We start from the raw sequence: 26,607 nt of genomic DNA on the forward strand, positions 1-26,607 counted from the left end.
CTTTCTAATGTCACACAGATCAATACTAGAGATACAAGAGATACATCTGCTTATCTTTTATCCTGGAATAATACTCCAGGATAACTTCACTGATAACCCTTCACATGATTGACATTTCTACACAATTCCCATGCGTTTTCCATGAACGGATACTTGATTGACTATTTTCCAGGTTTTCTAGTATCTTGTGTGAACAAACATCTATGACCTTAAACATTATGTCTTATTGTACATTACACAATGTTTGCAGAAGCACGCCGTGACGATGCAGGGAGTGCACACAGGTGTACGGCGGCCATAACAAGGCCCAGAGTTACCATTTCCCCCAAACGTTTTAACAAGTGCATACAGGTCGCTTGTCTTGGATTTTTGAGTATTGCCTGTTCAGGGTTCTTACTCTTTCCTTGGAATTATTGGAATTTCAGCCCTAACAGACACTTTCTAATGTCACACAGATCAATACTAGAGATATATCTGCTTATCTTTTTTCCTGGAATAATACTCCAGGATAACTTCACTGATAACCCTTCACATAATTGACATTTCTACACAATTCCCATGCGTTTTCCATGAACGGAAACTTGATTGACGATTTTCCAGGTTTTCCAGTACCTTGTGTGAACAAACATCTATGACCTTGAACATTATGTCTCATTGTACATTAAACAATGTTTGCAGAAGCATGCCGTGACGATGCAGGGAGTGCACACACCTTTCCACCAAACGTTTTAATAAGTGCATATATAGGTTGCTTGTCTTGGATGATTTTGAGTATTGCCTGTTCAGGGTTCTTACTCTTTCCCTGGAATAATTTTCCCCGGACAATTTCAGCCTTTATAGACACTTTCTAATGTCACACAGATCAATACTGGAGATACATCTGCTTATCTTTTATCCTGGAGTAATACTCCAGGATTACTTCACTGATAACTCACATAAATGACATTATTACACATTTCCCATGCGTTTTCCATGAACGGAAATTTGATTGACCATTTTTTTCCAGTACCTTGTGTGAACAAACATCTATGACCTTGAACATTATGTCTTATTGTACATTAAACAATGTTGTGACGATGCAGGGAGTGCACACAGGTGTACTGAGGCCTGTTCTACACTGTAGATTACAACATTGCCTTGACAATGTAACATGGAATCTACATTAAATTGTGGCGATGAGGACATTTCTGGCTCTAATAATTCAGCCGTTGACATCTGAGGTCAGTTACCCGGGGCTTGGTTAAAGGCAAATGAAGGACAAAGTGAAACGCGAGCGGGCTCTGTTGCGCTGCTCTCTTGTGCTGCATGGATGCTTTGTCCTGGGAAGTTTGTTACTTCGAATTAGCCAGCTCTTTTGTCTTCCCGGCATGTCACATCCAATCAGAAGGAAGCAGCCGAACAGGACAGGAGGGGCTGCTCTATTCGCCGGCGATACATAACCATGTTGGGAGTAATTTACCCCAGCAGCTCTGGCACCGACGGTTTGGGAGTTGTCACCTCAGCAGCACCTTGATAAGAAGACGTGGTGGCTCCCTAGTCACCCGCCGCTGGAGGAGGAGGAGGAGGAGGCGGTCATGGCAAGGCGGCATACATTAATGTCCCCTTCCATGTCTGCTCATGGGCACAAAAGCCGGCTTCCTTTCATGTGTTACCTTTCGTTAGAGATAATCCTTGTGTGAACGCGTCAAGCTCTCGGCTCTTTGATCAGGTCACAGAGGTTCAGGAGAGAATGTTGTAGTCACTCACAACTTATTTTCAATATAGCTGAGGTTAGAGTTAAATGCCTACTGACATATCGTTACAATCTGTTGGGGTGACAGAAAGCAGAGTTAAAAAAAAAAAAAATTACAAGAGGAGTTTTTACGAGAGGATCTTTGACACAAATCAAATTTTTGCATAATTTTTTTCCGCCACACAGAACACAAAATTTTAAGACCAGTGGAAGAATAGTACGAATTTCCATTTTGTGCTGTTGGATCTTAAGGAGGTTCTAAGAAGAGCCTCCAAAAAGAAGAACTGAAAAAAAAGTTTAAGACCATAACTCAAACACAAAAAAAGGATTCCGTAATGAGTAGCTGCGCAGTTCTTATTAATCCCGACAAAAATTGGTGTGGCTTGTGGGAATGTTGCTCCAGGTGGTGAAGATAGTCGTCTGGAACTGATTGAGTCCATTTTTGTAAACTTGCCTTTCCACCCATCCATTCTTCTTTTTGACGCCCCTGCACAACATTAAGCTCCATTGAAGGAAAATTGTACCGTGGATCTCGGGTGGGATCTCCTTGTCACATTGAAAGCCACCAGGACCGTCAAGGTTAACGTTTTTTTTCATCAGAGTATAAAACTTCCTTCCACTTTTCAGTGACCCATTATTGGTGCTCTGGTGCAAATTCCAAGTGAACAATTTTGTCGCCTTTGAAGACATTCTATGTTCTTAAAACTCTTCTCCCACAGATTCCATCTGATGGTTATTGGACTACAGTTGGTACCGGTAACAACCTTCATTTGGGCAAAGGATGGTTCCTGTGTCCTGCCAGACAGCTAAACAGATCCTCAGGGCTTGTGACATTTTTTGTGGTCTACCACTTCACGTTTTTGTTCCATGAACCGCAGAATCTTTTAAGAAGTTTCAAATGACTGCCTTACTGCGTCCACTCAGAGCAGCATTGGTGCGCTGTGACAGGCCCTGCTTATGCAGCTCAGCAATCCGATCACGTTCAAAGAGAGAAAGCTTTTTTGCCTTTGCCATCCAAACATCATGAGTGTGAATACCTGACAGAAAATCATTGATCATCAACCACATTTTTATCGGGATTTTGGCTTTTAAATGAAGTGATGAACAGCCTATTTCACTTTAATGCTTGTTTGCAATTGGCTGCATGGTGGACGAGTGGTCAGCATGTTGGCCACACAGTGTGAGGAGTAGGGCTGGCACGACGTTATGTTTGTATTCGTACTCAGATTGTGTTTTTTTGCACAATAGTTTTATTTATTGAAAGAAAATTTGATTCATTATTTTTGTTATAATGGGATTCCATTGTTGTATTGTTCAATACAATAAATTTTTGAACATATGAAAATTGAAAATATATTGGAAAGAAGAAATTTGTGATTTATTCATGGAGATAAATTAGCATTAATTGCTACATAGGTCACATTATGGGGAGATAATCGATAATTGAATTGAAATCGAATCAAATCGCATTTAAAAATAAATTTCTAAGATTAATCAATGCATCAAAAAATTTCCTAGATTATAATGGATGACAAAAATAATCGTTTAACCCATCCCTAGTGAGGGGCATACTCAGGGGCATATGTCGCCACTATTCAAAAAGCATAGTTGTCATGTTTCTTCATTACATTAGTGCTTAACTTCATTTTAGGACACTGCATTTGCAACAATCCAATGTTACATCACAAGTAACATCAAGTCTCTGACTGTGTATCATGTCACATAAAAAAGTCCACAACATCACTGAGTAATTATCTTATGCTCGATTGTCAATTGAAAAGGACCCTCCGTTTTAATTAGTGCCGTCCTTTAAATCACTTTATCGCACCTCTTCCAACAGACGCCATCATTGATGATGAGGAAGATTAAAGTGATGCAGGACAGATGTGTTATTGAGCTGCTTAATTAAAGCCATAGTGGTTGTGGTGGTCACCGTCTGACAAAAAGGATGCAGATTGAATTAAAAGTGATGTGCTTTTTAACATAGGGATCGGTATTGGCACTGACAAGATGAACATTGCTTGATCTACTAATCAATTAGCAGAGAGACAGAGGGGGGGGTGTGATGAAGTCCTAATTGAGTTGTCCAATTAATTCCAATGAGGGTTGCCTTGTTAATTCGACACACAAATTGGAACAGAGAAGAAGAGTCAAAAGGTGCCGTCATGTCCAGCCTGTATCTTCTCTATGCTGGTTCTTACAGTTCTTACATTAACATTACAATGTTAAAGGTGGGACATTCCAACCCAATAGAGCAGCATGAATGTTCCCTGTATTCAATGAAGGAAATGCAGTCAAAAGCCATCACTACATAATGGCGTGATGTCACAGAATAGAAATAGAAATAGAAAAAATAGAAATGCAGCATGATTCACCCTGGTGTTGTTCAGTGAGACAGAGGTGGAGTTCTTTCACAGTGGCCCGGTCTACTGCAGACTGGACTCGCAGCATGTCCAGTTCTTCATCCAACCCGGTCCTGCAATCACACACACAGATGACGCAAATTATATTCCATTCATAATACAGTCAAACCTTGTTTTTTTTTTCGACACTAATGATACACTTATGACACTACATAACACACCACAAGGTGAAAACCGTCTTGTTCCCACAAAAAATAAAAAAAAACTAGTCTTCAAAGTGTGAGTGTCCTTGTTTTATTTTAGTTTTATTGTACAGTAAATGACTTCTCTTTATACTTGGATGGTAGTTCATTCATTCCTTCTTTTTCTACCGCTTTTTCCTCACAAGGGTCCCGGGGGTGCTGGAGCCTATCCCAGCTGTCTTCGGGCGAGAGGCGGGGTACACCCTGGACTGGTCGCCAGCCAATCACAGGGCAAACAACCATTCCCACTCACATTCATACCTATGGACAATTTGGAGTCGCCAATTAACCTAGCATGTTTTTGGAATGTGGGAGGAAACCGGAGTACCCGGAGAAAACCCACGCATGCACGGGGAGAACATGCAAACTCCACACAGAGAAGGCCGAGGGTGGAATTGAACCCTGGTCTCCTAGTTGTGAGGTCTGCGCACTAACCACTTGACCGCCGTGCCGCCCTGGATGGTAGTTATTATTTAGAAATAGGAAGTCCAAAAATTTGGAGGTTCCGTTGTATTGTCATATCTGTTTTTTTTCCCCCTGCTTTTTTTCGAACATCATCCAAAGCACAACCAAACAAACATAAATCAACACAAATAAAAATGCCATATAAATGTACATATAAACATACACATGTTCGAAAGGGAATGGGAAGATGTCAAGACTTAGAGTCCCACCCCCCTAACCACCCAGATTCCAACCTCATCCCAACAAAACATATATTATTCCTTGTCGACCAGAATGAAAACCCCACATCCAACCACCCTCACCCAGCTTGAGGCACCCAACTACCTGCCAAGAGCAACCAGTTCATTACTAGTCATCGTATCGTACATAGTCCAGTACAAAACCACTCCAACTATACAGTCACCACACCAGTCATCACAAGTTAACATGGATAAAAAACCTCAATGTTATGGTATTGTTTCAGTGAGATTAAAAAATGAATGTGAGAGAATAAAGAAAAATATTCTTTAAAATACCTCAAATTAAAAAATCACACTTACTACTTCTCTATTGTCGCTGCTATCCCAACTACAGTGTTTTTCACTTCCACTTCCTTTATTCTTTTATTTTTTGTTTATTTATTCATTTATTTAATTGTATTTATCATCCTTCCTCTTTCCCCTCCCTACATAGTGTCATGCATTAAAAAGCCAGGGTGTAGAGTGGGCCTGTTGAGAGCCTCAGTCAGCAAGCCCTCACCCGGCTGCCCTTCCGCCGTGCAACCCTTACAAGTTATTGTAAATGCTTGATTGCAGTTGTTGCTGCCAACCAGTTATTAGCTTTAGGGGGAATCACTTTTTCACACAGGGACATGTAGCATGTAGCTTTGGATGTTTTTTCTCTGAATAATAAAAGGTTTCATTGAAAAACAGCATTTTGACTTTGAATTTGTTTGTTTGTTTCGGCTTTTTTCCATCAAAATGAATCAAAGTGACGCCCTTATCCACATTCTCCTGTTCCTATCCTTTTGTCCATGATTGCAAATGGCAGATGTCACATGATGCAAGAACCCATCACGGGACACGTGTATGTGTCCATGTGATTGAGTATTGGCGGTAGTACACCTTGGCAAATCCCAAAGATTACGACATACTTCTTTCCTCACAGGCACTAAATCAGCCACCCAAATGCGCACATGTGCGACCGATGCGTTGTTTAATTTTCTACTCTTTCCGAATGTAGATTTTTTTTCATATTCTGAGGTGTGTATTCTACGCGCAAGCCATCTACTTAACTTGAGTTAATCAGTGGTGTGTTGTCCTATGTTGTGTGTTGCATTAAAAAGACGGGACTAAGACGGGACACACACACACACACTACTGTATATATAATGAACAGTTTCAAATTTCCACAAATATCCCACTACATCCCACTGCGGACTCCATTATTGTAGTAACACGTTTCTCTCTGAATCCCATGCTCTGAATTCACCTCCCACCAGAAGAGATGACATGAAGAAGAAATTAATTAAAGTGTATTTTTTTTTTATTCAAAAGAAAATCAAAGTGACAAGTGAGAGGAAAAGCAAAGGTGGGAGGAAGCTGTGCATAGTGTGCGCGTCGTGCAGACAAGCCGACTGAGAAAGTGTGCCCAATTACCACTCTGCAATTAGCTTGATTCCTGCTAAAGGCTAATTACTGTATGTGCAGCCATTCTGGAGACTTTGCACTTTCAAGTTATTATTAGGACTCAAGGTCTAGCGAGGATTACCCACACAAGCCCCGGTGAGACAGGAACACCTGAAAAACACACACCTAATTTCCCTCCCCTCTGCTCCAAAGTCGAGAGCGAAACGGCAGAGACAATCTCCAGTTAGTGTCGTGGCACGAACCTCCTTTACACAAACCCAACACGCACTATATCCAGCTGTATTTGGTGTACCGTGGACACCACAATGGCAATTAACTAACTCTTTAATTTTACAAGAGATGTTTCTCTTGCCAAATGCCAGGAAAAACAACCTGGGGAAAAGTTATGGCCATTGCACAGGGAAGGGAAATAATTAGCTTTTTAGCCCTCACAGTCCAGTAAACGCCTGGCCTAATGGCTGACCGCAGCTTAAATAAGTACACAAATGACTATCCCCGAGGAGGGGAGGAAGCAGATGGATATGTGTCGCTCTTTTATGGATTTTCCTCCATAAATGAACTCAAGTCGATGAGGCACCAGCGCTGCCTCCTGTGTCCCGGCTGTTAATGGGACAAATGAGCTGAAATATGCAGTAAGTGGAAGGTGCCTGATCCATCTCATGTTCCTCTTGGAGATGCTGGTGTTATTGATACAAAAGGCAGCTAACCCCCTCCTCAAAAAAAAAAAAAAAAAAACATGCAAAAACATTCAATTTGGTTCTCAAATGAAGAAAGGGATTATATTGAATCGGCCCAGTGCAATAATTGTGCTGTGCCACAGTAATAACGGATGTGCCAGACAAAAGGCTAGACTGAAAGGACATACTGTAATTATCTTGCTCCAATTATGACATATAGGTCAGTTATTTGTACTTTTAGCTGCAAACAACAAAGTAACAAAAGTCACATTCGCGATATTGAATAAAAAAAAAAAATCCACTTAAAATTTTGTCACATCTCTGAAAAGACATGGCTGACGACATAATAATAATTCGAATAGCAACAATTACAATAACAGTGATTATGTTACCATTACAGGTGCACTTAAGTGAATGTGCCAAATTGTTCATGTGAGGTTCGGGTCGTTTTTTCGAGAGCGGTTCAATGTGTACACACTCATTTCTCTAGTAAATTGACGCTATATAAATCAAATTTGACATGCAGATCAGAGTTGGTAACTTGGTGACATGGTTTTAGAATCTTCTATTTGACCTGTGGGTGCTGCCATGTTTGATGTCAAATTTTGTAATCACTGTGAACTCAAGTAGAAATATTAATTTCATTTCAAAAGGTGTGTCACAAGATAAAAAACAATCCAATCAGACTGAACTACAGCATCGCTATACTGGGAATGATAATACATGTACAGTAAGATGGAAGTGGCAATGCACAATTTAGAATTGGAACCATACATTAAGTGCTTTATGCACAAACATAAATCTTGCAAACCGCTCGAGGTGTGTATCTGTTTTTTCCTGCTGTCGTGTTAATGTCCAATCAGAAACTGAGTAATTCTACATTTGATCAAAGTTACTACAGATTTGTCAGATCAAAATACTTCAAAACATAGTAGCATATATTTCATGACTCCCTGGTTCATTTACATAGATACACATCAATTAATGATTAGTAGTAGCAGTTACAACTCCTAGTGTTTTGACTTATAATTTTTTTTGTTTTTGTTTCAATTTGTGGAAAAAAGTTCAACAGTTTAAGGCTGCATGCTGGCGACATATTTTTTTTTCCCGAAAATATACCTTCATTATTTTGGGAGTTAAATAAAAAAGCTTGTTTTTCCGGGCTGCACGGCGTACGAGTGGTTAGCATGCAGACCTCACAGCTAGGAGACCCGAGTTCAATCCCACCCTCGATCATCTCTGTGTGGAGTTTGCATGTTTTCCCTGTGCATGGGTGGGTTTTCTCCGTTACTGCGGGTTACTCCGGTTTCCTCCCACATTCCAAAAACATGCTAGGTTACTAGCATGACTTCAAATTGTCCATAGGTATGAATGTGAGTGTAAATGGTTGTTTGTCTATATGTGCCCTGTGATTGGCTGGCGACCAGTCCAGGTTGTACCCCGCCTCTTGCCTGAAGACAGCTGGGATAGGCTCCAGCATCCGCACGACCCTCGTTAGGATTAGCGGTACAAAATGAATGAATGGGCTTGTTTTTCCGGTTGTTTATTTTGTCATTGTAGTTTTCTTCAAAGTAATGTAAAAATATCATCTTGTCTTGTTCTCGTGAACTCAATATTGTGTATCATCTCGTCTCGTGAGCAGAGTGCATTCGAATGCATGCACAAGTAACTAGGGGTGTCTTGTTACAACTATTTCACTTCTGATACAATACCAATACCAATACACAGTCGATACCCATGTCTATCCGACTCGATATCAACACAAGTTATACAAACTTTGTGGTGTGGAATGTTAGAAAAGGCTTAATCAATATTATATTCCTTGAACAATAGTCAGCAACAGTAGGTCTGAGAAAAACTCACGTTCTCACAGCATTGGTGGTTTGTGTTGGGTGTTTGTTGGGGACGAACGTTTGGGTTTTGTTTTAATCCTCATGCTGTTTTTTGTGGTGCAACTTTATGCTCGATGGGGGTTAGTGTCCTGTGCCACGGCTGGGGACTTGTGCATGTCAGGTTTTGCACTCGGCTTCCATGACTTTTTCAACTTTGATATTGCTCCTACTAGTACTTTGTCAGCACACTAGCATGCTACTGCTTTTGTGATCACATGGGCTGTAGTGTTGTAATGAAGTACAGAAACCTGGCTCTCAAGAGACCTGTGGACATTAAATAACATCCCTATAATCCTATACGGCATTAGTAAATAAAGACTCCTATCTCTATTTCTTGAAACTGTGAGGTCGGAAGACATTTTAAGCAAGGACAGATATCTAAAGGCTACATGTTGATGTGCTCCGCAATGGTAGTCTGTATTTCAAGCTGCTCTTTTTGGCCCCATTTTTGAAAACAATTTCTCTCCTGTAGAGCGCTAGAACTTTCGCCCACAGCAATTCTCTCTCTATGTCATTTGATCTCCACTCTACCGATGCTGCATCTCGCTCAGCTTTGGTGCACACAACCGCCAGGTCTCCTCCATCCACAAGGGTGTACAACAGCACAGCCGCATCATCTGCGGCCATTGTGCTTGCACTATAGGAAGACAACTACTTGTTAGGAACATAAAAATATACAAGGAAGAAAGTGGAAAAAATACCTCTGGCATTTCCATTGTTGGAGAAAGAAGCTTGTTTTGAGGGCTGTTGAGGGGATACCCCTGTAGTCAGACTCAAGCTAGAGGGTTCCGTGTTCATAGAGGGTCTCGAGTGGATAAAGTAAAAAGAAGTGGGTGGGGGTGGTGGGGCCATAGCTTGTTGTTGTTGCATTTAAGCTGAGCCTAATGTAAGAAGACAAACTAAGTCTGAAAATGGTAATGTTTTGGACATGCTTGCAACTTGCACATTAATGCCTCATCAGTTACTGTATCATATGGTTTCTTCACTTCCTGCATTTAAAGAGGACCTATGATGCTTTTTCCACTTTTTTGACATATAACTGTAGTTAGAATGTTGTATTCTCGTGTTAAACGATGACAAAGTTTCAGATAAAGAGGCTTGCGCCTTTTGAAGTGAGCCCTGAAAGAAGTTTGGGATGGCTCAAAACGCTCGGTTTCAGAAGGTGTGGTAAAACTGCCCCTCTGTGATGTGGACTTCCATATATGGGCATGGCTGTAAGCCAGATCCTCTGTTTACGTTGCCAGGCTTGTACTTGGGTTGTATGTTAAAAGTGGACATTTTAAAAAGATAAATCGCCTGATTCATTCATTTTCTACCGCTTATTCTCACAAGGGTCGCGGGGGATGCTGGAGCCTATCCCAGCTGTCTTCGGGCAAGAGGGGTGGTACACCCTGGACTGGTGGCCAGCCAATCACAGGGCACATATAGACAAACAACCATTCACACTCACATTCATACCTATGGACAATTTGGAGTCGCCAATTAACCTATCATGTTTTTGGAATGTGGGAGGAAACCGAAGTATACCCGGAGAAAACCCACACATGCACAAGGAGAACATGCAAACTCCACACAAAGATGGCCGAGGGTGGAATTGAACTCGGGTCTAGCCGTGAGGCCTGCGCAATAACCACTCGGCCTATACCGTTTATAGCCAAAAATAAATAAATAAAAAAGGAAAAAATAGAAAAAAACAAAGAGTAATGATATGAATAAATAAACACATACAGTAAATACAAGCATATGCATGAAAAAGGTGTAGACCACTAATAGGGAAGGTATGCCTGTTTTTGCATTTGTACAAATAAAAACAATTAATGTCTGATTATGTGACTACTTAAACACAGCACATTTTTATTTTTGAAGTGCATTATTTATGTCCTAATTTCTTTGCTGCTTTGAGAGACGCTAAGACCGCATGGCAACACTGAAGCATGCATTATAATTACAAAGTGCAAAATAACACCCCACTGAAAAATAATTAATTTCCCAAATAATTAATGAAGGAGAAAAGCTTAAAAACATGCAGAAAAATTTTGGTCTGGTGAGCAAATATGTCCCCTCCTCCATGGTTGTGAAGGGCGGGGGCAAAAGACACTCATTACATGTATTACCTTTTAGCCAATCAAGATGAAACGAAAAGAAAGATGAGTAACATGGTGGTGAACTTTATTAAGCTTAATTAGAGTCAACGTCGCCCGTTGTGGGGAGGGGGCATGTCTGTAATGGTCACTCTGTACGGGAGCTTACACTGATGCCGCTGCAAATGATCTCAAAGGCTTTGCACTCCCCCAGCCCCCCACCACCAGTAAACGCTGGCTAATTTATACTTTGATGTTGTCTGAGTGTAGCATCTTAAGTCTGCGGGCGCGCTGCATGTGTTTACTCTACTTAGGATGCCTAAATAATGCCTGCCTCTTTTTTTACCAACAAACCTTTTACAACAATTAACAAGCGCGGACACTGAGTGGAGAAAGGTGCATAATGAGGCAGATAAAAAGGATCCCACTGCGGGTTTTCTGGCCCACCCTGCATGGCATGTAGTCTTCTGTTACTAGACAGCCATTGCAGACACGAGGACATCTCAATCACAACACAGAAATGCATTCAGCAGTCGAGGTGCAGTGAAAATTCAAAATTCTTCCCAGAAAAAAAGGATACTGCTTCCTTTTTCAATAAAGTCAAACTTCTGTGAGATCACCTGACCAGGCAGAGAATGGAATGGCCCCTGGTGGCCCTTTTAACGTATTGCTAGATTTAATTATAATTATGTGCTTTTTGGTCATAATAGAGATGTTCAATTGAGTGTACTGCACATACTGAGCAGCCGAGTCTATCCCTTCTGGCTCTATGGTTACCTTCACACTTTTCCTCCTTTGCCGTTATTTGTACTGTACTATAATGACTTACAAAATGCTGCCATATTAAGATAAGATTTATTAAATATATTATATAAATAAGAACCTTTTTCCGTACCTCAGTGGGAAAATTGACAATAGAGGACAATAGCAGTTAAATAGAATAAAATAAACAAACAATCTAAAAATAAACAACATTCATTCATTTTCTACCGCTTTTCCTCACGAGGGTCGCGGGGGTGCTGGAGCCTATCCCAATAAACAACATAAACAACCTAAAAAGTAATTTTACCCAGGATTATATACAAATACAGTTTACAAGATAATATGAAATATGAAATATATGACCAGTATAGGGCTGCACGGCGATTGAGTGGTTAGCATAAAGGCCTCACAGCTCGGAGACCCGAGTTCAATTACATCCTCGGGCATCTCTGTGTGGAGTTTGCATGTTCTCCCCGTGCATGTGTGGGTTTTCTCCGGGTACTCCGGTTTCCTCCCACATTCCAAAAACATGCTAGGTTAATTGGCGACTCCAAATTGTCCATAGGTATGAATGTGAGTGTGAATGGTTGTTTGTCTATATGTGAACTGTGATTGGCTGGCCACCAGTCTAGGGTGTACCCCGCCTCTAGCCCAAAGACTGCTGGGATAGGCTTACACATTGTTCGATACACATGTGTACCGAACTGTACATTTGTACTCTTCTACCAGGCTTGAAATTGGCAGTGAGAGAGTTCCCTTGCCATAGGGGTCTATTCTACTTAGGCATTTCGGCAGTCTGAGCCACTTCCTCACTTGCGTGTTAACCAATGGCTCCAGTCTGTTAGCATTAGATAAGGTGACCACGTACACCTTCTGGACAAAAGTCCAAACTGGAAGCACAAAAGCTTCAGCTTCCCTGGGAGAGCAGCGTTATTAATTTGCCTGAGGCCCGTTATGGTATCCTCCATCAGTTGTTCCGCGTTATTGGTGTCTTTGAGATCAACGTTGTACCAGCGACCAAGGCTTTTGATGGACTTCTCTTGTATCACCAACTAGACACTTATTTCAATCTAAATAAAAACAATATAACAGACACAGGACTCTTCAGTCCAGAATGAAAGGGAGCTAAAAGAAGACAAGTCTTATTGTCTCTGCCCCCAGACCCAGAATCCAGCCACAAGGAAAGCAATTAAAAACAACAACATAAACAAAAAAATATACCTATAGCAGCTGGCTACACAGGCTACACAACTCCTCAGTTCTATTTCCCACCACAAAAATAACCATGGTATGACAATCAAACATAACATATTTTATATTCCCTGAACATACTGGCTTTAACCATTCTTTTCAATGATGTCTGACTTGAATGACTTGGATTCTTTGTTCAGATTGTTCCATAAAATGACTCCTACAAAAAACACGACATTCCATCAGTTTAGTCCTGAATCATGTTTTTTTTTTTTTTTTTAAAGATCTCAGTTTCATTGAACTTAGACTTAGTTTCTCTTTTTTAAAATCTTTTCTGAATGTTGATTGGCATTTTTTTGTAATTTTTCAGCATAATTGGCAAAATACTAAAATCTACTAATTCATGAAATTTAAACAATTTTAAGCAATCTCTATATCACTTTCTTCTGTACACCATGATTTTCCATGTCTGACGTATTGCACTGAAGTATGGGGAAATGCCTACAAAACATATACTGAAAAACTTGGTTTCCATTACTTAACTTCAATGCCATCTATATTAAGGGAAGCACCAGCGTCTCCCACCGTTACTAAATATCATGAAGTTTGTTTTTTGTCAACAATTATTGATAATTTATTTACATCAAACCACGTTTTTATTTATTTTTTGACATTTTTGTTTAACCACATTCAACGTCTGTGTTATATCTTCCTCACAATAAAATAAAGTAGTATCATCTGCAAACAGTGTTCATGTGAGCAGTTTGGATACAAAAAACAAAATCATTAATATACAAAAGAAACCATTCTGGCCCAAGGACCGACCTCTGAGGTACTCCACACACTGTATATAATGGAAATAAAGCCAAACTACTGACCTTTTGAGGACACCTGACATGACCCGTAATGAAATGTAAAGTAATGGCCCTTGCTCATATTGGTATGAGGAGCCACACCCTTCCTAGCAAGCGCCAAGGTATTTTATTGGTTGTTGTGCTGTGTTAATGGCACCAAAATGGAATAAAATGTTTCGTATTCTGAGGTAGTGTTAGAGCAGGGGTGGGCAAACTTTTTGACTCGCGGGCCGCATTGATTGAACAAAATTGATGAAGGGGGGGTGCATACTATATATTTTACACGTAACAGTCCACCTGGAATTATTGTATCTGTAAAAATGTAGTGCAATCAGCTATATGTACTTGTACCATGGTGTACCAAGGTTATACCATAATGCCAGGTTGTATATTAAGTTTCAATGAAATACTTTGGGCCGTATTCAAACACTTGGCGGGCCGCATGTGGCCCCCGGGCCGTAGTTTGCCCACCCCTGTGTTAGATCCTTGACAGATGCTGGATAAGGTCTGTGTGTAAGGGTACTCGGGAATAGCGGAGTGTGACATTTAACTCATACAACTGTTGCATTGAAAGTCATTGTTGTGTTTAATCGTCACACATCTAATTATCCGACTGTGGGATGCCCTGCTGGAAGGCTCAGTGAAAATACCTTTATCTTATATTCCGTTGCCCAACATCTGGTTATCCGTACTTTAAAATTGACGACGGTCATCATCTCACTCAACCTTGACTTACAAGAGTGAATCTTCCAGGAGGAGTTAACCTTATCTTTGCACTGTGCGGGTTACACTGCACAGCTGCACTCATAGAGACAAACAGTCATTTTGGCCCGATGGACGACGCTTACAAAGTGTTGTTTGCGGAAGAGGCGATCGGGAGCATCTGTGCTGGAGAGCTGAACATACTGATTAACACCAGTGGCGTTTACAACTTTTAAAACCGCTCTTTATTTGGCTCTTAATTTTCAGGCTACCAGGAGTTAATTGGCCATTAGTAAGAATATTGCTCCCGTGCTTGCATAGCATAACCTTCACAAGCGTGATAATCATCAACACGGTCAACCCAAATGCACGCTGTGACTACTCTTTGCCTGTCAGTTTGGCACTTTGCGTCCAAGCTTACATTTAACTTTTGCTGCTCACAACAGGGAGGATGTGAGTAGAAGTGGAATACATCTGCTCACTTTGACTTTGCAGGTGAGGGACGTTGGTCAGCTTTGTAATTTCAAAACCATAAGGAGCTGCACGGTGTCAAGTGGTTAGCACACAAGCCACACAGCTAGGAGACCCGAGTTCGATTGCTCGGCAATCTCTGTGTGGAGTTTGCATGTTCTCCCCATGGGTTTTCTCCGGGTACTCCGGTTTCCTCCCACATTCCAAAAACATGCTAGGTTAATTGGCGACTCCAAATTGTCCATAGGTATGAATGTGAGTGTGAATGGTTGTTTGTCTATATGTGCCTTGTGATTGGCTGGCCACCAGTCCAGGGTGTACCCCCCCTCTCGCACGAAGACAGCTGGGATAGGCTCCAGCACCCCTTCGACCCTTGTGAGGATAAGCGGTAGAAAATGGATGAAATGAATGTTTGCCATAAGATATTATTTACAGTGAATGTGTTTGCTGTCACAAAACTCCTGACTGTACAGTAATCCCTCGCCACTTTGTGCTTCGAATTTCATGGTTTCACTCCATCACAACTTTTTAAACATATAAACATATAACTTATATATTAATATAAGTTATATAATATTATTTAAACATATAAATAATATATAAATAAGCGCCAGCATACCCCCGTGATCCTAATGAGGATTAAGTGTCATAGAAAATGAATGAATGAATTGTGTGTCACCGCTACTGTACATGCAATTTACTTTTACTGTGTATTAGTGTTTCAGTAAATTTAACTTGGGGGGGTATATCTGGTCAGGGGCATGTGAACTAAGCCCAGGGGACAGGGCCCCATCAGGAAAAAAAGGCTCATCCCTTGTGTTTTCCTCCTGTGTAGGTCAGTTTCAAGAACCCTCTATGTGGTCTATTTGGCCCCGCCTGAAGCACCAGCCCCACGCCCATCTCCCCCATTACACCCAGTACACTACTGAGTTCCAGTCGGAGCTGGGCAGGCAAGAGGGCAGGCAGGCAGGCAGGCTGGCGGACGGACATGTCTTAACAGGCAGCATCAGCGGCAATAGGGCTACTAGCCTGTAATTAGCTCAGACAGTGCAGGCTTGGAGAAAGGCAGCCGGGCTATATCATAATGAGCTCAGCTGGGATTAGCAGGACAGGGCAGGGGGGTGAGCAGAGGGGAAGGGGGTGGGGGGGGGCACCACATTTTCTGGCCTCAACCTATACAGCGGCATCACAGAGGGCCGGAGGGAGGCAACTGGGAAGGCAAGGAGGAGGAAAAAGTGAAGAGGAAAGAAAGCGCAGTGGAGGAGGAGGATGGAGGAGGTGAGAAAAGGTGAAGGCTGGGGGAGACGCGGGAGAAGAGAAGATGATGGCTGGAGGCCAAGCTTTGCTGTGGAGCGTCACCAAGGGTCACCGGTAGTACTGCAGTTACAAGGGCTTCTCTAGATCAAACAAGACAACAATGGCTGCACTACACGACGAGAGGAAAAGGAGACAAGAGAAACTAAAAGGAGTAGACTTTGTTTTACAAATATTTGCCCAAAGACAAGTGAGGAGTGAGGCAAACCGTTTTTTTTTCCAGCTCAGCATACTTCCCCTCTTTTGGCACGATTGTGAAGAGGTGGGCCAAGGCACGGCACGATGCCATGAACACACTCGTTTCAGTCCGACATCACGGTTCGAACATCACACCCTAAATCAAGCACTTTCACACGTAGAAATGGCGACACAAACAAAAGTAAAAATTTGAGGCATTCAGGGGGTGTGATATGTAGTGTAACATCTAGGACCTGTAAGGTGGACCTTTAAGAAGCCGGGCCTGGGAAGTGACGTGTTTGATGTCAGCTAGAGGTGACTGTGTTCGAGTGGCTGTTGTGAGTTGTTGCTGACAGCAGCTCCTGTGTGAATGTTCGCTGCTAAATGGCTTCCCTCACTGCTCTTTCAAACCATCCCCCTTCTCTGTCCAGAATGTGTACATTTTCGTCCTCAAAAGCGTGCTGACTTTTCTGACCTATAAATGTAGTTAGAATGTTGTATTTTTGGGTTAAACTATACCAAAGTTTCAGATAATGAGGTCTGTGCATTTGGAGTGAGTCCTGAAAGAAGTTTGAGATGGCTCAAAACGCTCAGTTTCAAAAGGCGTGGTAAAACTTTCCCTTTGTGATGTCACAGAGTGGCAGACTTCCTTATATGGTTCATAGTTAGAAAGCACTTTGGGCGTGAGACCAATCACAGCAGAGTGAGCGTGCCCGGGGGCGGGCCGTGGGTGGAATAAATGAAAACAGACCTTTTTGGCAGGAAGCACGAATCAAAGGAAATACAGCTGGAATAGGTACAGATTCTGGAAGATCTAAAACATTTTCTGAACGGGTTATTGTGTTTAGCTGCTCTATAGGAGACCACAACTCAATACAACGGGTCACCTTGTATCACCTCGTACTTCGGCATACTATTAAAAAAAAACAAACAAACCTTAAACTGAATTATGGAAAGCAGGAAGTGAACAAATGTAACAGTTACCGATTGTAAAAGTACCAGATGGAGGGGTAGGATTTAATAAGCTTTGCTTCTTCCTACTCCTTTTGGACATGTGGAACTGTGAACTGATTATGTGATGCATTCAATTGTAATCTGCTGCATGTTCAAATGAAATAAAACCATTACCATTACCAGGGTCGAAAAATTTGCACAATAGGTTCCCTTTAATAATAACAGACACGTTTTACAATAGAAATATAATATATGATTTTGAATCGCTCACTCGATACTCCATGGAGACGTGTCACTTCATGAATGCAATCACTATCGCCGAGATGACGTTATGAAGTTGGGAAACCAGAACTAAGATGGGGCAGTGTGTCCGTATCCTCATAAAGACAAATAGAAGTGTAGTGCTTTAAGTACTTAAAATGTGACTTACTTCTCCAGAGTGAGTTTCCTGGTGAGGTTTTTGAAGTAGGCTAGCTCGTTCCACACGGCGTCGCTGTCCTCTTGTCTGAGCTGCCATGGCTGTGCACGTGGCAACCTTCCACGTGGTCTGAACATGAAACAAAACCATGGAGAAAAGTAGAAAGACACACTTCTTAATTAAATAATGCAACTGATGGACTCCTTAACGCCCCCTAAACCTGGGTATTGTAATACATACAGTAAACCTCGGATATATCGGATTCAATTGTTCCCACTGGTTTTGTCCGATATAAGCGAAATCCGTTATATGCGTATACCGGAAAATGTCAGTTTTAAGCATATATCGGATTTATATCCGGTATATGCGTAAATCGGATTTTATCCGTTATAAAAAGGCACTTCCTTGACTATGTTTCCAATGTACCTGGACGCGCAGGCAACGCTGCAAACGCTGCAAATGACGTCGTATAGCGGCCTGTCACGATTCGGCGAATCGGAGCGCCACGATGCGGCCATCCGATATATGCGAGGGAAATTTAATGGAAATGCATTGGAACGGGACTGGAGATTTTGTCCGAAATAGGTGAAATCCGTTATAAAAAATCCGATATATGCAATGAATTTTTATTGGAAATGCATTACAGAAAAATCGGTTCTTTTTATCTGTCCGTTGTGAGCGAATTTCCGATATATCCGAGTCCGATATATCCGAGGTTTACTGTATAAGTATATATAATTGTGTGCGGTCTGTTAACCTTGTCATGTTTTTAGTCAGTGGGTTCGAAAAACACAGTACACAGAAAATCTTACAGCTATGCTTATGGGAGGGAGAGATATATACATATGAAAACAAGTATTATCCTATAGGGATGATGGCTGCTACTGTGCATAACCTTGCCGCCTGCGGTCCATTCACACAAGGTAACAAGGCCCTTAGCCGCACTCTGTTTTCGTTACGGGGGCCCAGACATTGCACTATTCAAATGAGCAGGCCTTGATTTTGACATTTTAGTGGCTAATCATGTAGTGGCCTAACATGCATGTTTGTTAAAGCCCAGGGCGCTGCTTTGTATGGCCGAGGCAGCGGGGAACACTCCCTGTGTGCCTTGCAAATGTAAATAACGGGGCAGAAGCAGACGCACTCACAAACAAGGGCCTGCAAATGTCTCCACCTCATTTATGAATACTTAATGGGACTTTGCGTTTTGTCTTCAGTAGGTGCCGCCTCCTTCAAACTCCACAGTGCAACCCGACAAAACCCAAATCAGCCGTCATCGCCTCAGGCATTCAATTCCAATTTGTCTTTCATTAGCAAGCTAAAACGGCTTTTTGGGTAGACACACATTGAACTGGAAGCAGATGAAGACAACTTTTATCTGCTCTCACACCCAAACTCTACAACCACTTGGCTGTCTCATTTCCGCCGAATCAAGGAACTAACTACAAGCGGAGAAAGTAGACAGCGGAAAGTCAAAATTTGAGCGTCCCACTTTTTCCCACCTGGGAAAATATGCCTAAAAAAATTGCACATAGACTTGGCCATTTGTGTAACTCACAAAAGTCACTGGGGAAGCTCAGTTCAGTTAGCATGAAAAGATGCATGAACTCCATGCATTTTATTGATGTTGACTTATTTCACTCTATTCATCTAAGGTTCAACTTCAATAACAAACCTTAAACTATACTAACATGAAATGTCTCAAATTGTAAAGCACATTTATTTATTGGTAACAAACTGGCTAACTTTTCAGCCTTTTGTCAGCCTCTGCACACATTCCTATAAAATGGTCAACAAACTGTAATGCCTGTGCTTGTGATTGAGGAAGATGTAGTCACCCATGCAATTCCCATGCATATGGAAGATATTTTTTATGACACTTTTATTTTATTTACTCAGACATGGGGCAAATAATGCTCTTATTTTGAAGGGGCGTTGACGAAAGTGCATTCTGAGTTTGTGGAAAATGTGTATTCAAAAATAAAAGGTGCTTCTCGTATTTTTTCCCCACTCAGAATCGACACGCCATTGTCGTGTAAAACGTTTCTGATATTAAAGTCGTTAAACACAACGTGGTAAAAATATGCTCATCGAGCCAAAGTCGTGGACACAACCACACAAGCGTGCAAAACTAAGCTAACCAATGGTTGCTTCCATTCACGCCATTTCCACTTAACTTGTTTATGTCTGGGGGGAGTTGTTCAGTGTTTATAACGATTTTGTCCCATGATTGAGCGGTCTGGCTACCCCACACAAACCTTCCTTCCAACAATGACAACATTTGATTCATTTTATACATCCGCAACGCTGCGCAGTCATCAACTTGACTTATTTAGGTTAATCATTTATACCCAGTCATTTTCTTATCATATCGTCGTCCAACCCTTGGAATTTAAAAATGGTGACAATTTCATCCTGGTTATGGCCATTGTCATTTTCATTAATACTTTTGTTTGTTTGTATAACAAACACTCCTGATGAAAATTTGAAAAGTTTCCATTTTGCACTCTAAGTGGAGCTTCAAATGAAAAGTGAAGAAACGGGAGTGAGGCAACACATGCAAACAATCCTTCATTCATTCATTTTCTACTGCTTATCCTCACAAGGGTCACGGGGGTGCTGGAGCCTATCCCAGCTGTCTTGGGGCGAGAGGCGGGGTACACCCTGGACTGGTGGCCAGCCAATCACAGGGCACATATAGACAAACAACCATTCACACTCACATTCATACCTATTGACAATTTGGTGTCGCCAATTAACCTAGCATGTTTTTGGAATGTGGGAGGAAACCGGAGTACCTGGAGAAAACCCATGCATGCACGGGGAGAACATGCAAACTCCACACAGAGATGTCCGAGGGTGGAATTGAACACGCTAACCACTCGACTGCCATGCAGCCCATGCAAACAATCATCAAAGTGAAATTTTATTAGCTGATCAAAAGTTTAAGACCACACTCGCAATAAGTCATTTTAAACTTCTTCAAAGATCCTGAGAATTATGGAACAAAAAAAATATAGCGGTGGACCCCCCCCCTCCAAAAAAAAAAAATTTGTCAGTGGCCCTGAGCCGGAGGATTCGATCAATCCTCCGCCCAAATGAAGGTTGTTATGGTGCCGAGCGCAGTCCAATAACCATCAGACGGCAAATGTGAGATAAAGGTTTTTAAGAACAAAAAAACATCTTCAAAAGGGCTAGTCTCCTAGTCTCCTTCAACGCCACAAAACTGCATGTTTGGAATTTGCACCATCAAACGCGCGACACTGAAAGGTGGAAAAAAAGTTGTATTCTTTGTGAGAAAAATATGTAACCTTGACGGTTCCGATGGCTTCCTACGTGACTGGCATGACTTTCCACACGGAAATTAATTTAAAAGATTAAAATGAATACAGATGTTACAAAAACTGAAAATCATTGTACAATGTATAAACAAATATAAGACGTATCCTCCTAGAAGTGATTCATTCTATTTTCTAAGTCGTCTCCTTCGTTGACTTTTAAGCTTCCTCTGTATTAACCTCAGCCATTACTGGCTATGAAAACGCTGCCACTCCACGCTAATACTATATAAACCCTGTTTCCTGAGAGCCTACTGAGGAATGGCAAATGTTTTCATTTAATACTGCTAATGCCCCTGTGAGCTATTCGGAGCCGTTCAACCTCTCTGTGAGTGTGTGTTTTAACGTTAACCCACTTAAACAATCTCACTAGTCACAGTGAATTCAGCCTCAACTACCTCAACAGTGGCCGAGAGCGTTAAAAGTGCATCGGATTTTACGTTTCAATTCCCTCAGTGTGATATTTAGGTAACATATTCGCTACATTTCTTCACAAACTTGTATGATGCTTTATTAAGTCACAGTAAAGCTTTATACATTTTAATTTGTTTAGAGTGCTCCTAAAAGCTGCAGAACATGGAGAGTCATGAGAGAGCTATCGTCTTCAGGCCTCAGTGCTTCCTCCCCTACGGCATCCTAGCTTCCATTATTAAGCAGGGGGAAACGGAGAGAGAACTTTTCCACGCCGCTATGGCTAATTGCTCTGATTCAGGGGGAATCTGTTTATGGGCGCAACTTTGATCAGAGTACGGATGCTTTAATAACCTTTAATTTTATTTGCTCAACCCCCCCCCCATCACACTCAGTATGATTAAAAAACTTTTTTTCCCCATCTCTAATATAAACAGGAAGTTCCCAGCTCTCTATCATGCCGTTTTGTGGAAATATGTCAGTAATGTTGAATGGCAGGGCGGGTTCTCTGGGACTACCTGCGTGCTAATGAGCACAAAAATTGGCTGCTGGTTTTGTGATAGGCTGGCGCTTCTACCTTGGGCAGGGCTGACAAACACACAAGTGAAGGATGTCACTCAGCAACACAGTGGATGAATACTAACTTTACTCTATCCTAACTTTTGGTTCAACAAGGTTTCCAGTACTAAATGTTTTGTGGCGTTTCAATTACCTTTTTTTACTGTTACACACTAAAAAAGTAAATACTGCCTTGACATTTTTGTGTGTTAAATGAGTCTTGCACCTTGTCGGGGTAACGCCGTTAACGCTTTCATCTCACATTCTCTCTCACATTGACTTAGAAATATGATCAGTGGGAAGAACTAAATTTGAAACATTTATATGCTAGGACTACGTTAAAAAGCCATAGCATTTCAGTATGTGGAATCAAACTATGGAATGGATTGAGTAAGGACCTCAAACAATGCACAACGATGAGCCAATTCAAGAAACAATACAAGCAGTTGATGTTTGCTACATACAAGGATGTGCGGTCGAGTGGTTAGGGCGCTGACCTCACAGCTAGGAGACCAGGGTTCAATTCCACCCTCGGCCATCTCTGTGTGGAGTTTGCATGTTCTCCCCGTGCATGCGTGGGTTTTCTCCAGGTACTCCGGTTTCCTCCCACATTCCAAAAAACATGCTAGGTTAACTGGCGACTCCAAATTGTCCATAGGTATGAATGTGAGTGTGAATGGTTGTTTGTCTAAATGTGCCCTGTGATTGGCTGGCGACCAGTCCAGGGTGTACCCCGCCTCTCGCCCAAAGACAGCTGAGATAGGCTCCAGCACCCCCGCAATCCTCGTGAGGAAAAAGCGGTAGAAAATGAATGAATGAATGAATGAATGTCAAGTCGGAGGCGACTACATTTTTGCTTCCACTAACTGGACTTAAATGTAACAGTACTTGTGAGCATTATTAACATATTCAGTGTGAATTTAAAATGCAACAACTCGGAAATAGCACAATGTATTCCCAGATCAAGATGTGACAGTTTTAACATGTGAAGATTTTGACATACTACTCCAGCCATGCCGCTCTTTGATGGCTTAAAAAAAAAAAAAAGTGTGCAAAAGCAGAGATGAATTTTCCGGCCTCCTTTTGTTCTCACCATCTTTGAGACCCACGACACTGAGCCGTGCTGAGCTGACGTGAGCTGGGCGCTGAGCACGCTCTCTCTCGCTCACCGCGTGTTCTCACGGGCTGGCGTTGCACTGCTATTTTCTTTAATTAACCCAGTGAGAAAACAGCTGACGGGGGTCAACACTTAGCTCCCCCGTTCAGGCAGCCCGCCACCCGTGTGCGCACTCGTACATGCATTTTTAAATAGCCTCTGCGAACCAACAACCGGGAGGAAGCAACGGAGAGAACAATTCCCTCATATTAATGATATTTTGACACCGTGTTATAAAGAAATTCTGTGGTTTCTGGTGAAGGTAGCGAGTCGAAACCTGGAAGTGGCCCTCTTCCCTTCCTCCCTGCACCTTGCACCCTGCAAGGGGGGAGTAGGAGACACCTCCAGCCTCTGGCTCTCACATCCTAATGAACGCTGAGGGAGACGACACACACTTGGCACAAAGCTGCCCCAAATTGACTTGGCTTAAAATCTCTTTTTTCAAAGAGGGGAGTAATTTGTGCTGACCCCCTGCCAAAAACCTGCACTCTCATTCTTCCATGACACTTTTCCAGGTACTATTTTTAGTGTAGTACTACAAATGACAAAAACACACACAATTCATTTTGGCATACAGAATGATGATGCCCTCAGTCTTCTATTAGATAAAATGTGTCCCCTAATATGCTGATAGATAAATATAGGAAGTGCTCGTAGACCTGCCAACCATGAAGAAATTTTATTTGTGTGGGTGGGTGGGACTTTTGGACTCCCTGATCCTTGATAGCAACAGCGCTTTTTGGTTTGTGTCATAAAAAATGTGCAACATTAATGCATGTTTTTGGTATTTTTTTATGTTGTTCCGACTTATGTATTCAATACGGCATGGTTTTCACAGTTTCCCAAAGTTGGACGTGGACCACAAAAATAAAGACAGGTAGAGCTTAACCGGCAGTAATGTAATGGACATCGGACTCCATGAGGTGATGTAAGGTTCCCGATAGAAGTGGTTCTCAACTGGTTTGGCTGTGGGACCTAACCATCATCCTTTAATGACAAGCGGTGACCCAAACTGAGAAAAAAATTCAAATCAAATATCTTCTACTTTATGAAAAGACAGTGCTGTTTGAATTTGAGGTAGTGAATAATAACAGTGTGCCAGCAGTGAAAAGAAATGTGATAGCTTGATGCAAATTTACATTGAGAACCCTCTATACGTGCTAGCAACTAGCATAAGCAATTCTACATGGTCATTTGAACTCTTCAAAATTAAATAAATACCTAAAATGCAGATTCCACTTATACTGTGGATAATATATAATAAGGATAATATAATAAGCATAGGGCGGCACGGCGATCGAGTGGTTAGCGCGCAGACCTCACAGCTAGGAGACCAGGGTTCAATTCCACCCTCGGCCATCTCTGTGTGGAGTTTGCATGTTCTCCCCGTGCATGCGTGGATTTTCTCCGGGTACTCCGGTTTCCTCCCACATTCCAAAAACATGCTAGGTTAATTAGCGACTCCAAATTGTCCATAGGTATGAATGTGAGTGTGAATGGTTGTTTGTCTATATGTGCCCTGTGATTGGTTGGCGACCAGTCCAGGGTGTACCCCGCCTCTCGCCCGAAGACAGCTGGGATAGGCTCCAGCACCCCTGTGACCCTCGTGAGGAAAAGCGGCAGAAAATGAATGAATCAATGAATAATAAGCATAAAATATACAGGAAAACACTTTCTAAGGCTCAAGAGACAGGACTGCCACATTCAACAGTTTAGTGGCAGTAGACTTCAGGCGGGGAACAGCCGTTTAAGGTTTATGGCTCCCTCAGTATCAGCACAGACCAGGACAAAGCACTATTTAAAAATAAAATATATGTCATTGAGTAAAATGACATATACTTTATACTCACATGTCATCTGCTCTTTCAGCCTCCTTCAACTGGTCTTTAACAGCCTTGTAGTTTTTCTGAACCACACACAGGCGTTCGCGTCGCCGATCATGGGCCTTCCTCAGCTCTTCGTTCTCCTCCACCTGAAAGGATTATAAGTGTGTATAGATTTGTCTTTAAAAAAATACTTCAAAAGATTACCAGTGATAAAAAAGTGTGATGATAACCATAGAAACAGAAATACAACTTTTCACAGTTTGATCCTGAAACAGATTCATTCTCTTTACATGATTTCTGTCTTGAAATTAGAACTTCACAGCAGGGAATGTGTAACTTTTGAGGTTCCGCTGTACTTTAACTAGAGGGGGAACAAAGTATGACATGTTGCTGTGGGTCGTGTTGTTAGTACCGTATGTCTGACAGCTATTAAAACACAGAAAGATTGGACTCCTGATTTAAAAGGAGGAGTAAGAGAAGACAACATATGGATTTTTCTTGTCAGGAGAAGCCCTACCGCCTTCGCTCCTTCCCCCGGCCATCACTCTGACCTTAACAGTGAGGGCGAGGGAGAAAACCCTTTCAACGGACAGGACAAACAGAGGAGAGGCGTCTGATGACAAGAGAGAAATTAAAAAGAGAGGAAAAAGAGTGAAGCAAAAGGGAAAGTGAAAGGAAGAGTGGCGAGGTGAGGGGGGGGGGGGGGGGGGTAGGTTTCTGCTCGAGTGGCCAGGGCTTGGGAGAGTTGTCTTTCTGAAGGGAAGGAGCTTGTTTACTGCTGATATGACACGGCTGCCCTGCAGAGAGGGAAATGCGAGCCCTCAGCCCTGTTATTATTAACAAGGACAAAGAGAACAGAGAAAGCACACAAACATGCACTGGACAGCAAGTGCACACACGCACACAAACAAGACAGAGGCTGCCAATGACAAGTATAGATTTTTCCCACTGCGGATTATTCACAGAGGACATCTGCAAGACATCCTCTGCCCCTTCAAGCAGCCCACAACCTCTCCAAAACAAGGCTCTAATGACAGGGTCAGTGTTAACTGGCGACCGGGGGACCACGCACTACATCGGGGTTGGTGGGGGATGAGGTGGGGGGGGGGGTGTGATGGAACAAGTGGCAGGGCATTAGCCACATCATGGATTGCCAGGCTTCTTCCGTAGAGCTTCCCATGGGCTGCCCCGGCCCCTGGTTATCAGGCCACAGCCCCTTGCCCACAGATCAATACGCAGCCCGACTCGGCGTGCAGACGTTCTCAAGCTGAAAAATAATTACACAGCAGCAGCCACTGTTTACTTGAAACAAAATGAGAGCGGCTGTTGTGTTTGTCTGTTAGTTGCTAAGGTCAACATGTCAGCGGTACAGCACGGCTATTCCAATTTGAAAGG

General features: G+C 42.1%; 1 protein-coding gene across 13 annotated transcripts in view; it reads right to left on the reverse strand.

Moving 5' to 3' along the window:
• The window catches only part of cntln (centlein, centrosomal protein), a 377,543-nt gene that overhangs the window by 62,733 nt on the left and 288,203 nt on the right, over nt 1-26,607 (reverse strand). For all 13 annotated transcript variants that reach the window (XR_009129018.1, XR_009129017.1, XR_009129019.1 and 10 more), the window contains 3 exons: nt 25,237-25,358; nt 17,936-18,052; nt 4,108-4,208 (listed from right to left, as the gene is read on the reverse strand). Coding sequence is in view for 10 of the 13 variants with exons in the window: in XM_058066867.1 (XP_057922850.1) it covers nt 4,108-4,208; nt 17,936-18,052; nt 25,237-25,358 (340 nt within the window). In the remaining 3 variants the exon portion in view is untranslated. The remainder of the gene's footprint in view (nt 1-4,107; nt 4,209-17,935; nt 18,053-25,236; nt 25,359-26,607) is intronic.

The sequence above is a fragment of the Doryrhamphus excisus genome, chromosome 1 (genome assembly GCF_030265055.1).
Source record: "Doryrhamphus excisus isolate RoL2022-K1 chromosome 1, RoL_Dexc_1.0, whole genome shotgun sequence".
Taxonomy (NCBI): domain Eukaryota; kingdom Metazoa; phylum Chordata; class Actinopteri; order Syngnathiformes; family Syngnathidae; genus Doryrhamphus; species Doryrhamphus excisus.